The 19,113-nt window shown below is 36.5% G+C and overlaps 1 protein-coding gene across 7 annotated transcripts in view; it reads right to left on the minus strand.

Annotated features, from left to right (window-relative positions):
* Positions 1-13,719: 13,719 nt before the first annotated feature.
* LOC127431364 (neural cell adhesion molecule 1-like) overlaps positions 13,720-19,113 on the minus strand; it is a 310,957-nt gene continuing 305,563 nt past the window's right edge. For all 7 annotated transcript variants that reach the window (XM_051681784.1, XM_051681782.1, XM_051681785.1 and 4 more), the window contains one exon: positions 13,720-17,049. In XM_051681784.1, the coding sequence (XP_051537744.1) occupies positions 16,932-17,049 (118 nt within the window). In that variant the 3' untranslated portion in view covers positions 13,720-16,931. The remainder of the gene's footprint in view (positions 17,050-19,113) is intronic.

The raw sequence follows: 19,113 nt of genomic DNA on the forward strand, positions 1-19,113 counted from the left end.
CTGCAATATTTATTTTTTGCAAACAACACGTCCTGCAGCTTTTCGAAAAAGCAACATGGAAAACTATCTGTTATCTGTACAGATAAACAGTTAAAATGACATCTGTTGGAGAATGCCTTTCCCCTGTGTAACAGAAGGGGAGCCTGGGGCCTCTGTAGAGATCCAAAGAATCCTGCTGTCCCTGCCTGGTGCATCTCTGGTGTACAGAGCACCATACAGCTGCCTTTCATTCATCAGCTAAAGAAAAGGGCATTTTTTCTGTCTTTTCTCCCCTGTAAGTGTAAGACCCCAGCTGTCCTCAGTGGAGCAGAATTCCAACTTTCCCTCCAAAAAATTCTCTCCCCTGCCTTCATTGTCCATCCTGGTAGTGGCTAAACCCTGCTCTCCATAGTGCTTAACCACTGGACCGGGTGCAAACAACACAGTAATCATATTACAGTGTCCCTGGGAAAAAAGGGACAGCTATCCGCAGGGAATCTCCTGTGGCTAATCCCTGCGAGGCCGCTGCTTTTCTTCTCCAGCGCCGAGTCCACCTTTCACAGCGGTTTTGGAGGCACACAGACCTTTAACCGCTCAAGGATATCGGCTTCACGTCTCTCCTTCTGCATTCTGCATTCATACAGCAAATACCAAGAAATGTTAAAGCAAAGAGATAGTGAACAGAATATCCGGCTCTCACATCTTCTTTTCTCATATGGTCAATTTTATTTTCGGTACCTTCATTACCTCACCTCCTTAATTCTACAGTAACTCATTTTCTTTGTCGCTATGACTGCAGACATGATTGCTGTCAATACTTAATCAGCTGTAATACATCACCTCTAATTAAACATATTAGTCAGCTGAGTCTTAAAGATTTACTACCCAGGAGTCCCTGTCCAGTGATATTCAAATCAGCCTGATTCCCATCAATAATGCAAATAGATAAACATTTTTCACTGTACCGTAACTGCTGAAACCCAGAGAATTCCAGTGGAGGATTTATTTTGTAGAATGTTTTCTAGAATTTACATCGTTAGCATTCATATTAATTTGCATTATAGCCCTATATGGAAAATTACAAGCACTGTTGTTCAGAAACCAAAAATTAAAAGTGATTACACAATAGCCCAATCATTATCTGCAATGCTAAAATAAAATAAAATAAAATAAAAAAATAACATTTTACAAAATGTAATTTATAGATTTAATTTATTCATAACAAAGAATACAATTTGTGAACAGTTCCCCAATCACTCCAAAATGATCTCCAGCCAGTTTTTTGGTATGTGGTTTCCCAGGACATTGAAAAATGAAACTTGATGAAAATAATTGCACATACCAAAACAAACAAACAAACAAACAAACAAAAACAAACAAAAACAAAAAAAGATTTAGAAAATATAAAGGTCTCTTTTTAAAAGTTGCACCTTGCTGATAAAACCAGCTGGGCTTTTGTATAGAGAAGAGAGGCCAACTTTTGTCGAGAGGAAAATCTGACTTGCTATTTTTTATTTTATTTTTTGGTCACCAGCTGGTCTTCTAACAGATGTTGAACACACCATTTAGCTGATATTCTATATTTCAAAATATACTAGACTGTCTCTCTTTTCCGTTTGAAATATGACTTCTGCAACGGTGTCAATAAACTGCAAGTCGGCTGTAATGACTGACCTATATGACACACTGATTTACAGAACAAACCATTTAAAAGTCTTTGCCAAACCAACATGTATTTTTCCACCAAAGATTGAGGTATCTGTGGTTGCAGGACCAGATGCATTCTTCTGGTCAAAAGGTGATGGCCATTTTCAGTTCCCTGTGAGAGTAAGAGCAGTTAGGATCACTTTGAGACTCAGCAACATGGATGAGTTGGAATGAAAACTAGATACAAGAAATTCCAAATGCTACAACAGGAGAGTGATTTAGGACATGGAGGAGGACATGAAGGAAAACCAAATAGAAACGCAGAAGCAATGAGCAGAAGGATTTTATTTTATTTTTTTTTGGCTGAACTATCCCTTTAATTTCAAAATTGTCCAAGTGTTGATTGGATCAAGCCTTGGATTTTTCCTTTCCAGGCATGAACAGTAAGTATTTACTGTAATTTCAATAATTCCAGTAACAGGTACTGTAGCATTTTGTTCAGATTGTGACTCATGTGAGATCCACCCATGCAGGGCCAGACAAGCTGTACGGCCCCTGCAAACACCACTGTTACTTGTCGGGGGCTGGGAGGTCTATTGATGCCTCTAATCTGGTGGTATGTGTTTGCTGTTATTGAAGAAGAAAGAGAGAGAGAGAGAGTACTGAAGAATGAACAGTCATACTTGAGATGAGCTCCAGATAGAAATATCTATAAAAATGTAAAAATTCAACATAGAACACATCCAAACAACATTGAGGACAATGTTTTTGTCTTTTGATATTCGACAGGTTTGTTATTCTTTTTTTAAATTTTTTTTATTCTGTCACAACTGAGTCTGAGTGAAGTGAGAGAGAAACTAATCACAGGATAACCTCTGCAGAAGAGGATATTCATGTTGGAAAAGACAACATCAAGCAACAGCAACTAAAAAGGAAAAACTCACAGGAAAAGAGAGGTAAAGACATATTTTAAGCAGTCTGTCAGTGATCTTCACTTCAGGAGCAAACAGTGCTGAATCATATTTCTCTTTGAAAGGAGCAGCATAGAGAGCCATTTTGGACACAACTAGAAATTTTTTAAGCAACAAAGCCAGTGAAAGTGGTCACTTTTCTCCCTATTTGGGCTTATTTATTCATTGTTATACCTTTTTATACATTTAATACACTCACTAAGTGTAATATCAAAAAATAAACAAAAAAGGCATTTTCTTCAGTTCATTGTTTACATTCCAAATTCAACAATGGCCAGTGCAGCTGCTTGGCCTGCCCCTTTGTTTACCCTCAGAAGAGCTCTGAACACTCCAGACAGCTCCACAGACAGAAGCAGATGAAAGAAAAAGCCTGAAACACTGTTTGCTGATCATGATCACAGTGTCATAACCAACCTGCTCTTTTACACTGAAAACAGCCCTTTATGGCACACCGCCTTCTGCCAACACTTCACCTTTACCACGAAAAGAGGCATCTGTAAAGGCAGACAGATCTTGGTATTCGAAGATGCCAGAAAAAAATTATGAAGCAAGAATGTTCACTTTGAACCTGTACCAAAATGGCACTATCATGGTCCTAGGATCAGAGCCTGCTCTCAGAGTTTTCATAGAAGATTTTGAACAATTAAAAACACTGACACTGTCTGATGAAGATCCCATTCGAAATGGCAACAAACACTTGAATATTAATGCCACTCCCATACAAGTAGTCCAAAAGAAGATGATGACTACAGTGACTATAATTCCATCTCCAATGTCGAGAATGAAAGACAGTTTTTCCCTCCTGGAGGTTGAGGTAGTGGAGCTAAAATAATTAATATCGTCCCATCTGAAAGACAACAACAACACGGAACAGCTTACAAATGACATCATTAATTGAAGACAAGAGTCTGAATACCTACAGAGAGACAGAAAAGAGATGTCAAAGGAACTTAAGCAAACTAAAGAAGACCTGAGAAAGTAAAATCAACTTTTGTAAGACAATTCACAGAAGACAGAAATGCAGAAGGAAATCTTTGCCTTGAAGTAACTCCCAGAACTCCACACCAAAGATGAACTCATCAGTAATCTGAAAGAACAGCTCAACTCTGTTTCAGCACCCAAAGAATCCCCTGCTAAACCCTTGATGTCTGCAGAGATGCTCACTGACAATCCCCAACCTGAAAAATCACCAGTGAAGGAAGAGCTTCATTCCTCAACTGATCCACCAGCCCAGATCCACAGCTCTGCTCCAGAGGACCCGAGAGAAACACAGGCTCTTATCCTGACTGATTTAAATGGGAAATATATCAATGAGAAACTTTTGTTCCCAAACATGAAAGCCCAGAATATGTAGTGCCGGAACACATTAAGTCCTTTTCAGATCCTTTCTGATAAACATCTAAATGAACCTTACAAGCACATTATAATCCACACAGGGACAAATGATTTTAGGGCCACAAAAGGGCATGTGGCTCCTGTGCTCAGAGAGGTGGCCATCAGAGCCACACAATGGTTCCCAGAGGCATATAAATAACCCTGTCCACATTACTACCATGCAGTGATGTACCATTCCATGTCATTCATGGAAATAAGGTGGAACTCTCCAGAAGCTGTGCACTTCTTCCAAAAGTCCATCTTGCCCATCATGAAGATATACAGCCTCATCATATGTATGACCACGTCCACATAAGCAAACAAGGAGTAAAAGTCTTTGCCAGAGTGCTAAAAAGCATAGCCCTTGGGAATGCACGAAGCAACAGCAGAAATTCAACTAACAACAGAAGCTCTCAGCCATCAAGAACCCTCCACCCTCCACCACAGTCCAGTCCAGTTCAACAACCACAAAACCCTGCAGCTTCTGAACTCAAGTATAACAAATAGCCGCTATAGTCACATTCATTTCAAAACACAACATCCTAAATAAATCACAAATTTGCTTTTTACCAAAAACAAACCTATTTAACATCTATATAAATGATTCTGCAGCAGCTCGGGAGCAGTCCAGTATCCCTGGCCTCGCTCTACATGACACTGAGTTCAAATGTCTGCTGTATGCAGATGATTTATTCCTGCTGTCTCCCACAGCAGAGCTTGTCCCTGCTGGAAGAGTACTGTCAGGAGTGGGCCCTTACAGTCAAGCTGGACAAAACCAGAGTCATGGTATTCCAGAAGAAGGCCAAATCTCAGGGAAACAAATACCAGTTCAACTACAGAGGAGAGGTCCTACATCACAGCACCAGCTACAGTTATCTGGGCATTGAGATCGGTGCATCTGGGGGTTTCGGTCTGGCTGTAATTATTGAGTGAAAGGGTCCGGAGGGCATTTTATGCAATTACATTTATGAAATTACCAGTTAAAACATGGATTCAATTATACAACTCAATCATTAAAGCAATTCTATTATAAGGATATGAATTTTGGGGACCAGTCTTAAATTTTCAAAATTGAGATAAAACTGCAGTAGAAACAACTCAGTTGGAATTTGCAAAGAATATTTTGGGGGTACATAGAGGCACTTCCAATACCAGCTGCAGGACTGAATTAGGCTTATATCCCCTAAACACTGAAATACAGAAGAGATCTGTTCAATTCTGGCATCACCTCCATCAGTCTGATCCAGAGTCTATAAAATACAAAGCCCTGCTCGCCTTGACAATGAGATCCTACCAGTGTCTCATCCTCTAAATACACTTGCTCTTAAACTAGTTAATGAAACTCAGCCCGTGACTGACTCCAGGTACAACCCTAAAATCATTATTAAAGACATTGAGAAAAATCTAAAAGATATTCATGATAAAACATTCAAAACTCAAATTTGACCTCCAAAACAAACTCCAGTGTCATTCGGCACTAAATAGAACCACAAAATTGGCAAACTACTTATCAATGAAACAATTTAAAGAGAGATAAATCATCTCATAATACAGATTAAGTGATCATGATCTAGAAATAGAGAGAGGAAGACTGGACACAGAGAGAGAGAGCAGAGAATATGCAGACGCTGCAACCTAAAGCAAACAGAGGATGAGAAAAACGTTCTTCTCATCTGCCCCAAGTATCACACTGCGAGAGAAATGTTTTTCCCCAAATTTTCAGACGACAGCACAGCAGCACAAACTGCTAAATATGTGTCTGCCATTCACACTGTTAGATATGACTAATTCACTGTATACATTTAATTCATATTGTGTATATTCCCTTATTTTTTTATATACTATATGTCTTTTTATATTATATAATCATTCTTAGGGTTTAAATGTTTAAACTGTATAATAAATATGTCTTTTTATTCTATTTAATCATTCTTAGTATTTAAATGTTTAAATGTTATTTTTTTCATTACTACTAACTGTTGTATTTATTATTGTATTATTATCTTATTTTAAACAGTTTGTATTTACATAACCTTCAAATGCTTTGGCAATACTAAACTCCAATTGTCATGCCAATAAAGCTGAATTGAATTGATTTGAATTGAATTGAGGGTGACAGTAGATAAATGTGATGCCAGTGTTTCCCTAATGGTCCTGGTCCAGAAGAAAACCAAAATAAACCATATAGCAATGATTTCAATTAAAAGAAAACTTAAATGTTCAGATGTTTGTAGGGAATATAAGCTTTAGAAGTTCAAACTTATAGAATATTAAACTTTTGATTCATGTATGTCCAGTGTTTGTATGAGGCAATGAATCACACAAAAGAGATCGCTACACAGCAGTAACATTACATAATCATGCCTCCTTACTGATGAAGGGGAAGGGACATGTTATGACTGTGCGGCCATACTTCTAAACTGCTTCTCTTCAACTCAATCTGATGGGACAACAACATTCCTCTATGAGAACAAGGGAGATGTGGATGGGCCAGGTGGAGGTTGCAGGCAGGAAAAGCAGTGCAGAAGTTAGGAGTTTATTTCCCAGTTGTTAAACAGCATGTGACCAACAAAGGGAAACCCATGGTGAAATTGCCAAAATAAAGGAAGAAACAGAAATACATTTTATGCTGTAAAATACATTTAAAAGAGAATAACATTGTGTAGGTTATCGTTGAAAATATTATAAATCTTCTCTATAAGGCATTTAAATATAAATTAGATACAAACTTTGATGTTGGCTTGACAGAACCTTGTCTGAAAATGTATACTAGTTTTAATGTTTGAAGTTTGATGACACAGACATAAGTACAATCAGGGTTGGGGAGTAACAAAATACAAGTAACGGGAATACGTATTTAAAATACAAAATATAAGTAACTGTATTCCACTACAGTTACAATTTAAATCATTGTTAATTAGAATACAGTTACATTCAAAAAGTAATTTGATTACTGAAGAGATTACTTTACATTTTATTGTCATTTGTTTCATTTAATATTTAGTCCTTTCAGATGGAAAACATTTATACATATAAATGATGCGATCCAAAGTGCATTTGAACAGCGGTGAAACACTTTCTTATGATGTGTTACATTCATACGAGCAGACAGAGAAGTAAGTTTGAAGTAAGTTTGGAGCAGAAGAAATAGAAATAAAGCTTGTGTAAATTGTCAGATTTATGCTAATCTAAAATGCTATTTCTAGACATTTTACATGCACGTTACCAGGCACGATCATATTTTTTTTATCAAGAAAATTCACGTTGGATCATAATTTCTTTTTTCTAGTAAGACCTTTGATATTAGGGCAAAACTTGTATTCTTGATAATAATTTTTGTGTTGTTTTCCTGTAAAAATATTTAAAAATCCTTAAAACAAGATCAATTAGATTAATCTTGTTTTAGAAACAACACTGCATAAGATATTTAGGTTTTTCAGAGAATGTATTTTTAACATGTGTATTTTGTCTTACTGTACTGGCAGAGTTTTTATAGTCAAAACAAGTGAAAAAATCTACCAGTGCTGAAGAAGTAATCCAAAGTATTTAGAATATGTTACTGACCTTGAGTAATCTAACGGAATACGTTACAAATTACATTTTACAGCATGTATTCTGTAATCTGTAGTAGAATACATTTCAAAAGTAACCCTCCCAACCCTGCGGACATTACAGTAAGACAAACAGCCAGCTAGCTAGATAGTGAGACAGACTCTCATAGATGGATGGATGGATGGATGGATAGACAGACAGACAGACAGACAGACAGACAGACAGATAGACAGATGAGATGGGTATCTAAATGCTTGCATGTGATCACATTTGAACTTTTTGACTGTTGGAGTTTGAACAGACCTTCTTCACAGACTGTGATGACGCATTTCCGCCTTATTTAGCAGCGTAATCTAAAATAAATAAATAAATAAATATATATATATATATATATATATATATATATATATATATATATATATATAATAAATGTTTTAAATATTGAGTGTAAATTTATAACATTATGCTTTGTGTTAAATTACCCTGGAATTAGTTTTAAAAAATGAATTACCACAGCTGCGAGGGGGTTTCTATTACAGCTGCTGAGAGAGTGACAGTAAATTTGGCATCTTCTCCCATCTGACAGTCATAATCCACTGCTCTTTATTTTCCTCTTCTGGAAAGTCATTCAAACGTAAGAGTGGCTTTTTTTCTTTTGCTCTTGGAGCAAATGGGTAAGTGAAAATAATATTTGCTGTGATCTCCCATTCACTCGTGTTCACCACTGTCGAAATTTACCCTGCAAACGTTTACTTTCGTGTTCCAAAACACGGAGTGTGCAAAAGGTCTATAAGTGAGCATTCTGTTGGCCCATTTGAACATTCCGTCTAGACTCTATGGGATTTTTTGAAGTTTTGATTATCCGCAAAATAAATAAATAAATAAATAGGACCATAGGGGTCACGGGATCCCAAGTCAGAACAGTCTGAAGGTCTGTGCTAACCCTTACAATTATTTTTAGAGTTGCCGCAAACTTCCTGCAATCTGCTGCAAATTTGCCACTCATTAATTTTCACATGAAAATGAGCTTTGCAACAAATCTTCATTGTCGCCAGAGGTTTGCTTCAGGGGAAGAGCTGCACATTTCAGGCAAACATTTACAGTGAATCGCAAGCTCATTTACATGTGAAAATAATGAGTGGTGAATTTACAACAACTTTGCAGCAAGTTTGAGGCAACTCTAGATTTTTTGTAAAGGAATGGTAAATTCACATCAAGTCATAATGGATGGATGTTTTGGTGCTGTCCCCAAAATATAATGCCATATTTAAAGTAAAGATTTTCTACAAAATTTTGCAATTTTTTGTGTATTTTAATTAAACATTGTTTAAGCTAGCATATTATTAGCAAATTGTAAGTATAAATCTGGATATTGTTCTTTATTTCCTTTCATTTATACCTGTCCCTTAATGTATCTGTCATTACCAACACACTCTACATAATGCACTGAAATAAAGTTTTTGTCAACATTAAGTTTACTTGGTAGCCGTGGTAACTTGAGATCCTAGTGGAGCACATGTAAAATAAATTCACTCTTATTCTTATTGATAGGCATGTACACTTATTAAGTGTCAACACCAAACAAGTTATTTTTTTTGTTAACTTTAATTATTTTAATGACTTCCTACTTCTTTTCTATTTAATTTACTGAACTTTACATGTAGCTATCCAGCTAGACTTGCTAGTCATCCATGAGGCTATTTGTGTGTGTGTGTGTGTGTGTGTGTGTGTGTGTGTGTGTGTGTGTGTGTGTGTGTGGTGTGTGCAAAAATGGCAAAGGTGTCATCACAAGCACAGTGATCACCAACACGTCACAGCTTGTGATAGTGATTACGGGTCGTGGTGGCAATGAGGACACCCAGAATTCCAGCAACACATTTCGGCCTCTAGTCTGAGAAAATACCAGAGTAATTATAACAAGTCAGTCCACTGTCGGCCATTTTTGGATCGCTCTCGGGATGCTGTTTCCAGTCATGGCAGTGCAGCTCCAATCTACTTGAATGGAGAAAGACCAAAATCTCAAAAATGGTTGGTCAAGATTACGATCAAAGAACATATTTCAAATCAGCAATAAAATCTGACAATACTGGAATCATAAATTGTGATACTTTACCTCATATTACGCAAAAAAATAAAAAATAAATAAAAATAACGCAATTTTCCAGGCTTGTATAGCTAATGCGCATGCGCGTTTAAGAGTTGATTGACAGGTGATATCTTTTTTTAAAGGGTGATTGGCCCTTTTTTACCCGTAAGGCGGGACTTCCTTTCTACATCCGATGACCTTTGGGCGTTCCAATTTCGCCCATTAATTTTAAGAGAAGTGGCTCGTCTCTGCTAAATAATCTCTGGTTGCCATCTCGTTTTTACAGGAACTGCGATATGACGTGAACACTTGAAAGCTCCAGGAGTTTGATCATTTTTGGTGCACCATTTGATTTTGGTCTTGATATAAGGATTTTAGAAAAACCCTAAACAATGTCTGCAGCATAACAGCATGCTAACTTTATCAAGCCAACATAAAAATGACAGCCAAAGGCATATTGAAGAGCTGATGATCTATTAACATAATTAAAGAAGCATAGAATCAACATGAGCTTTTAGTATATGGCAGCTTCATCCACTGACAAAATAAAAATGCTGACATCATGTAAATAAACCAAAATCCATGTGCTTGATTCAGCAACAAATGTAGCACAGTAATGTGGAAAACATCTTGAGGTGTTTAAGCTATTGCAAATGATAGATACACTATGAAATGTTTGTATGTGTTTTATGTAGGATGGCAAATGGAAACAAGCTGGCACGCTGATTTATGGGCAGCTCATCCCCAACTCCCCACCTCTAGGATTCAGCTGGCATACAGGAATATGCAATAGCTGTAGCTGTCTTTTTTCAACAATCATTTGTAATGCTTGTGTTTACAGGACAAGCTGTAACATAAGCCTGCCTCATCTTGTTCCTTTAAGCAATGCAAGCAAGTACTTCCAAAGGCACTGAACGCCTTTATCTTAATCTGATAATAAGATATATGGGTATTTTTTTATTTTTTATTAGATCACTCTCAGTTAAAGGCAAACCTACCAGGGTACACTTACAGAAAAAGGAAATACCACGTTTTGTTAAGCATACCATGACATCGACAGATTGAAATTACCTTGGAGTGTAAACACGATGGTATATCAAAGTACCATGGTATTACCATCTGATCCCATTGGCATACTATAGTACCGAAACAGTACTTTTTTGTAAGGCTAAACTGTCAGGCCATTGGACTGGATCATTCTGGAGAACATCTCCAGGCCCTCAAGTTGTTCTCTGGGAGGAGCTTCAGATAGTGATCGACAGCCTATGCAGGTCCCATCCTGTATGCAGATCAAGCCAAAAAGCACCTAATCAATGGGGCCATGCTGAACAGGTCTTCAGGAATTCTGAAGCTCATGAGTCTTAAATGCTGAGCAATGCGAGCATACAGCAAGCATGTGTTAAACTGAACCAAAATAACACTATTTTTGAAAAGAGAAAATTGTAACAAGTTATTGTAATTGACAGACATAGTGATGTATTATAGGTCTGACACACTGAAGCAAGAACTTTCTGCAGAATTCTAAACTCTTTTGTGCTTTGAACTCTTGCCTGTCCATTTGTCTCTGTGTAACATAAACAGGTGACAAAACCACAGTCATTCTGAATTTGGCCTAACCACAAGCAGCGGAAGCCGCAGTCACATCCAGTTCCTATCATTTCACTATCATGCAACAATACGTTTCTATGCAAGCTGATTCATCTAAAGAAATACAAGTAAATATATATCAAATTACAGCTTTTATATGGCTCTAATTTCAACGAGCGTCAGCGCCAAGCCACACGTGCACGTTACTTTAGTGACACCTAGTGGACATAGAATAATGTGCAGATTCTCAATTCAGGATCACAGAGCGATTGAACGTGCGATGTAACAACGATTCAATTACATCAAGAACAATGAGATAAAAGCATATACAACGTGCTGATATATTTAGATTTTCTGTAGGCTCGAATAACTACAAACTCCTTCAAAAAATATCCCATCGAGTAAGCATATTATCGTCTTTATTGAGAGGAAATATTTCTGTTTTTGGCTAGATGTGATTTTTATTTATTTAGCTAGAGTCATAAATAGTATATTAGATATATCTCTATGTCTTTGCTTTACATTTTCTCAAACGATACAGCAACGAGTTTGAAAAATGCAAATTGGAGACTGAGAGAACTCAAGAATAAATCACGCACTCGTCTACGTTCACTGTATGCTGTTTAGTGTACCGTGTGCGCCATCTAGTGGTGATGTTGAGCACACACAACACAACTGTATGATCAGCGGAGGAATTCAAAATATTGTAACACCACATTCTAAACATTGATTCATGACATATTTTGCAGAATATTTTTGGAAATATTAAAAAATTCTTGGGTAACACTTTACAATAAGATTCCATTAGTTAACATAGACTAGCAATGAACAATAAAGTACAACGGGGCTAAAGGCACACCTTAAGGAAGTATGTGCTTTTTTTCTGGTCAGTGGTCACAGTCAAAAAAAAAAAAAAAAAAAAAAAATTATGTGATGTTATGCTATGTTATTTGTTTGAAGAAAAAAAAAAAATAATAATAACCGAATGTTGTTTTGATACATTTTTTTATTATTATTTTTATTTTCAAAGGTGGCGAGGGAGTATATTATATTATATCAGTATAAATCTCCTGGGGGCCTTTTACCCCAGAGGCACCCAGGAATTTGTACAGATATAGTGTAGATATAGGGACAATAGTTATAGTGCAAAATTAAAAAATCAATTTGTCAACTAATGCAAATACTCGAGACAGCAAGATGATTTTTCTTTGAGTAACAAATTAAGATCATGCTTCTTCAAAACACTTCAGAAAAGGGTGCACCACTTTCTGTTAATTACACTCACAGTGGGCATTTCGTAACATCTAAAGTATAAACACATTAATCTCCATTGTGATTATATCAGTCAGAGTCCACTTGTATGAATTTTTTCATAACAAATCTATTCTGCCAACTTAAAGGAAAAAAAAAAAAAAACTGTTTAATGTGCCTTTAGCCCCTGCAACGGGGGATTTTTTTTTTTTTTTTTTGTTTTTTTTTTTTTACCCCAAATACTATCCTTTCACTTATTGGACAGTTATTTAAAAAAAACAACAACTTTGATTTAATCACGTTGAACAAAACTGAAAATAATAAGTATTTTGTCTCAAAATAATATCAGGGATTTTTATCAGCTACCTACATTTGCAAAAAAAACTTTTTTTTATTAAATATTAGATCAAACTACCTCAAAATTGACCTTTAGACACTGCACATAATGATCTCATGGACCAGGGAAATTTTGCAGTGTATAGTGACAAACAGGTGTTTAGGAAAGTGCTGTGGTAGTTTTTGATGCTATTTAGTGTTTTTGGAGAAAATCAAATCACCTTTTTTCCCCGGGGAAAAATAAAATTCCCCGACCTTTAGCCCCATTATACCGTACTTTTACAGCATTTATTAATCTTGGTTAATGTTCATTTCAACACATACTAATGTATTTTTAAAATCAAAAGTTGCATTAGTTAACATTAGTTATTGTACGATTAACTAACATGAACTAACAACGAACAATTGTATTTTTATTAATTAACATGATCAGAGATTAATAAATGCTGTAAAAAATATTTTGTTCATTGTTTATGATACCTAATGCATTAACTAATCTTAACGAATGGAAACTTATTGTAAAGTGTTACCAAATCTTGTAATTTAGCCCAAACATCATCATTATGAATACCACATAATACGACTCCAAGATGAAGACAATAGACTTAAAAACTCATCTATATTATATTTTTTAATATATTTTTAATAGATGGCCTATAGTATTTATGAAATATATTGTAAGTGTCCCCTGTGTTATTTATGTAGGTACCTCCTATATAACTTCATAAGTGTATTACAGCATTTTTATCAAACACAAGCTATTAAAAGATAATGTAAAGGAAGTGTTGCTCGTGTAACATTACGTCCTGATAACGTGTCAATGGCCAACAATGACCCTTTACAAATACAGAAAGCCTTTTCCAAACAGATTGAATCTGAGCACAAAATCCTATCCAGAATTGAGTTTGATGTGAAAAGAATCAGTGGAGACAGACAAATATTTTTCTCATTTTATTGAACACAAGAATTTGTCGACAGAATCAAATTGTTTTCGGTTAGTATTTACAGCAGTGGCAGTGGGGAAAGATGGTGGTACTGACATTTCATTTCATAAAAATCTGTATGCAACTGTGAGAAGGTCCTCTCAGCAGGAAATGAATGGATGGATGTCTTATAAAGGTCTGGGATGAGAGTGGTGATGACAAACAAAATGCTTGTGTGTGAATGAGTCACAGAAGCCTTCACATCAAACAAGTGTGATTTACTCAGATGAACCTTAAATGCTTTTGAAGCAATCATCATTTTGAACAGACTTTTGTCTTTAAAATGGCATGATGGCACGAGTGCAGTGCTAAACTGTGCATGTAAACTCGCATTACAATTGGTCCCACATTGAATGGCAGTAGAATGAATCCAAAGCTGTTTTCAAAATCCAGCTTGTTTTTCAATGAAATCACAAGGAATGGTTTGAATGCCTCGCAATACAGTGTTTGTACAAGCCTCTCATATCCTTGTTTTCACAGACCAGAATTTAACTGGTAACACTCTACAATAACTTTCATTAACAAACATTATAACACTATAAAATGCTTAACTGAACAATTAAAGTACATGTAAATAGTTGGAAATGTCTTGAAACTTTGATTCATTTATACTGTATATATATATTTGAATATACATGAACTATGGATCTGTTAAGCATTTTATGTTAACTAATTCAAGTTGTTATAAAGTGTTACCATTCAACCAAATAAAAGCATTTAATGTCTGCTTTATAAACATGACAAAAGTAAATATATATGAACTAGAACAGTTCACAGACATTCAGAGAGAAATGTACAACAAAATCCTTTGACATTTTCAGTTATTTAGCAATTCAGTTCTTAACCTTAACACCAATGACATCTAGTTCAGAATACACTGCATGCTTATTTCAGATTGAAAAATAAATGTCACTGACAAGGCATTTGACCAAATGTGAGCTGGGCGCCACAGACAGCGGATGCCTGCTCGGGTCTTGGGTACCTAGACGCAATGTATCAAGACAATTTTCTGTGTGGATATACAGTAGCTATATGTCTTACTTTGCATCAGTTAAATAGGCATGTTGTCGAGATTTTGAGAACTCAGCTTCAGATATCACAAACCATTTACACCCGAAGACCCAGAAATTCATGTGATGACACTAAGCAAGAATCAAAACTATTATTTTCCCTGTTTACATATCTGAACCATCTTTTAGCAGGGAGTGAACCCAAGCTGTGTACCATCAGTCCAGTTCAGAATGACTTGAAAACTCAGAGGATGTTTATATTGAAGGCACCAACTCCTTTGTATCCTGTATTCCATTTCTGCTGTTGCCACCATTGTTTTTTTCTTCTTCATTTTTTTTTTTTTTTCATATCTTGATGAACATTGTTTGAACTAACAGCTACAGCTTTCACAACCTATGGATATTCTTTTTTTCTATTACAGAGAACACACTGTATTCACATTAGGATTTTCACGCATTCACAGTGCACAAGCTTGCAGCCTAAAGAATGAGAAACATTGTACAAAAAGTCAGGCAGAATATCATTGATGCTACTACAGTATATCCACACCAGAGTACTATGGCTTAAATAAAATAATAATAATAATAATAATAATAATAATAATTTGGCCATGTATGCATATTCAAGACATTAAAAACCAACAAACACTACTTTTTGACAATCCAGCCGTGCAAAGGCAAAACGCAGTACATGTCACTAAATACTCTGTCAAAATTGAGCAATGACCGAAATCAGGTCTCTTAAACTATAATCAATCCTGTGAAAGACTGGTTTGGCTCAACTATACTCGGCTTCAGAGAAAATGAAATGTGAACATTGCAGCTACCACATAATCCATGCTGAAATCAAGTAACTTTGAAGCCACTTTGAAGTAACTTTGGCATAGTTTCTGTGTTTTGCCTTTGTATGACAGAACATCTGTGTCAAAGGAGCACTGTTGCTGCATGGGTTCATTTCAAAGCACTCTTTATCAATTATGTGGACAAAAGCCAATGGAGCAACAGACATAAGAACCTTGACTTCTCGTCGCCGTATTACATAATGTCCTGCGAGCATCAGACACGCGTATACGCCCCTGATGTTTTTATTAGGCCATGAGTGCAACAGCTGTATCTACTGTACCATGTAACACAGCAGTGGGTCGCAGTAATGCTGGTACTCAATTCTCTCAAGGAGCCGTCTGAGCTTTATCTAAGATCTCCAGTTTGTTCTTAATGTTTTTTTAAAGGACTTGTGGAAAGCTTCTACCAAGGATCACCGTAAGAGATCTCTCAACCTTACAGTTGCTTTAAAAGACTTGAAGTAAATGTAAGTAACCCAAACCGTTCAGGGGGAATCAGATAAGTGTGTGTTGTAATAGAAAAGAAAATACAGAAAACTATTTGTATAACCCTAACCACTAATTTAGACCTCTACTCTGTCAGGCATGTGTAATCTTTGTGCTGTGACTTCTTGTTTATGCTGTGTCTGCTAGAGAAGCAAGCCAAAGGGATTTTATAGCAAAATGCTGTAAACATTTGGGGCTGTAATAAAACGAAGTACATAATAGAAAAATAATTATGCAAAGCTAGCATACTAATGATCTATCGCTAACTCTCGAAAATAAAATGAAAAATAACCAAATAAAAGGCGGTTGCTTTTGTACATTATTTAAACACAAGTAAAACATCAAAAATGTTCCCCAAAATATTAATATGTGGCAATAATGATGGGAATACTGCATGTAACAAGGAAGGGACATAAGTGAAACATAACAGCAATATTTGTGGTGTGTAAAGGCATTGTTCTGGAATTGCCAAAATCTATGATTCCTCATGGTTGTCTATCTCAGCTGATACCAAGACATTAATGCCACTTCAAAGACACTTATGTTACTTCCAAGGTCAAGGAGAGTGCATTAGAGGTAAAGAATCTTTCCTTCCGTTTGTGTTTATAAAAAAAAAAAAAAAAAAAAAAAAGAAAAAAGTTTCAACAGTAACAGAAATGAAAGATACAAAATAAAGGCATATGCTCTTTGGGTGCTCTATTCATCTAGAATTTTTTTTTGTTTTGTTCTACAAACACAAAGAGACACTGAAGAAAGAAACCCTTTTATTTAAACCATGTTTTGATGTGGTGGTGTGGTGCTGTCTGTCTGCGCTTGCCGGTTCTGTTTCACGCTTTGCTCTCGTTGCCGTTCGTCTGGGGGGCTTTATTGGGAACTGTCTTTACCTCCGTAGGGGGTTTCTTTACCTCTGTTTCCGCCGCTTTACTTTCTCCAGCAATTTTACCACTGGGGAAAAAAAAGAAAGAGCAATAGAAAGAGAAGTTCATCATCAATGTCTTTCAGTCCTCTGATTTGCTGCTTGTCTTTCCTCTTTATACTATTTTCAAGGCTTAGACTTTCGAGAGAATACACTTCTGTGAGGCCAACAGACTTCGCAGCTACCTGGATCTGTTTGGTTCACTTATCCTAACATCAAAGATCGGAATCAAATGATTTGTTCATGAGAATGAGCATGTATGGAGACAGAGAAACATGCAGGTACTGTATGGTGCTAAATATTCTGCAACACTGCAAAAAAAAACAAAAAACATTTCTTAAACAAGATACATTTACTTATATTTACAATTACAATAGATATTAATGCTGAAGTGAGTAACTTTTTCGATGTTAAAATACTTTCTCCTTTCTGCGCTTAATATGCAGAGTCTGTAAAAACTGTCTCTCTGTCTCTCATGCACGAAGTTACAACCGTTATGCTTAATGTAGGGTCATGTGAATGTCTTAAATGGATTTCCTTTATCAGGGTAAGGTCATAATCGCTTCAGACATAAACCAATTGACACACGTAGATTTTTGCCAGTTACCCTGATTTTGTGTTGCATGTAAACACCTTTACCGGCGTTCTTGCCGACTTATCCAGTGTGTGCAAGTATCATGCACATGCTGTTTAAATGTTGACACTGAAAGCAGATAATAATTTGAAGATTTCAAATGCAGTTTTCTGGAATAAGCTGATTTTTGGTAGTTATCAGCATATTGGTGTGCATGGGGGGGGGGGGGGGATGTCTGTTCGATCAACAGCAGATTGGGAGAGTATTCGGAAAAGCTGTTTGAAAACATGTATATTTTAATAGGTTTTTTTATCTTTGCAATTCTCTTGTGTAATGTTGCTTCCACAGTAAATATTATATTAGTTTGAAGCATGTTTAGATATTTTACTGAAAAAAAAGACAAAAATACCAAATAAGAAAATGATTTTTGCCTTGAATAAACCCTGAAATAGTCCGTTACTACACAGCATTGATGTGAAGAGCCCGTAAGGGAGAATTCTGCTGCACAGTCTCAGTGGTTGAGACAATCCCAATAAAACTACATAAATGTTAACCTCTCCCTCTACGCTTATTGGCTGTGTAATAGTTTGTTGATACACAGCAGAGTTTTCTCCTGGGGTTGGCTGGAGCAAAGCATAATAATAAATAATATATCATAAATAAATGAAAATCATCCACCGCAAACAGGCTATTAGTGAATATTTTACATGCTGACAAAAGGGAGCTGACAAAGCAGATAGTAAAGGAACTTTGCTCAGATTATTTTGCAGTGGGCTGATTTTTTCTGAGCACTGATCATTCCTGTAATGGAATTGACTGGCCCTGTTCTGGGTGTGCCAAATCATTCATAAATGTGTAATGAATCATGAAAATTGAAGATGAGCTTTGCTGGGAGGGAATTGAGAAGGACAGTTCCTTTCGCATTCCTGACACGTTTCCTTCCTTTCCTCTTGCAGGGCTATTTTGTTAGTATACCTGCACTGTTATCAGCTGTGAACTGCTGTTCATTATATTCATCAAACATGCCCGAACAGCAATGACAGCTCTCAGCTTCTTTCAAGCTGTAACACAGGACCACCAGCTGGGTTGTTGAGTGTTCTCAGATATTGCAGACCCATTCCGGCAGCCACAGAGGGGCATTATGGGGAGGAGAATGGGTGCAGTGGAGTGAGGGTGGCTTGCGTTACCATCTACACAATCTCAGTGGTACGACACAAGAGTGGGGTGCTTTGTCAGTGTAAGAGGGCTGAACTTCTTGTCCCTGGTTGATGATAAATGATATGCATCAGCCAGGGTGGCAGCACCAGCCGTCGAGTATCATTACCCTCATCACAATAAAGCTATCTGATCATGGTCTAGCCTCGTATGAAGAGCGACCAAGTGTGAAGTGACCTGTCGGCCAGTTCTGTGGCATACACAAAGCATCATTATCCAGTCAGAGCTAGCTGGTCTATAGTGATGCTCTAGTGGTGCTGCAAGTAGGGCTGGGCGATTTATGGAAAACTCACTATATATTTGC

The sequence above is a fragment of the Myxocyprinus asiaticus genome, chromosome 40 (genome assembly GCF_019703515.2).
Source record: "Myxocyprinus asiaticus isolate MX2 ecotype Aquarium Trade chromosome 40, UBuf_Myxa_2, whole genome shotgun sequence".
In the NCBI taxonomy this organism is placed as follows: domain Eukaryota; kingdom Metazoa; phylum Chordata; class Actinopteri; order Cypriniformes; family Catostomidae; genus Myxocyprinus; species Myxocyprinus asiaticus.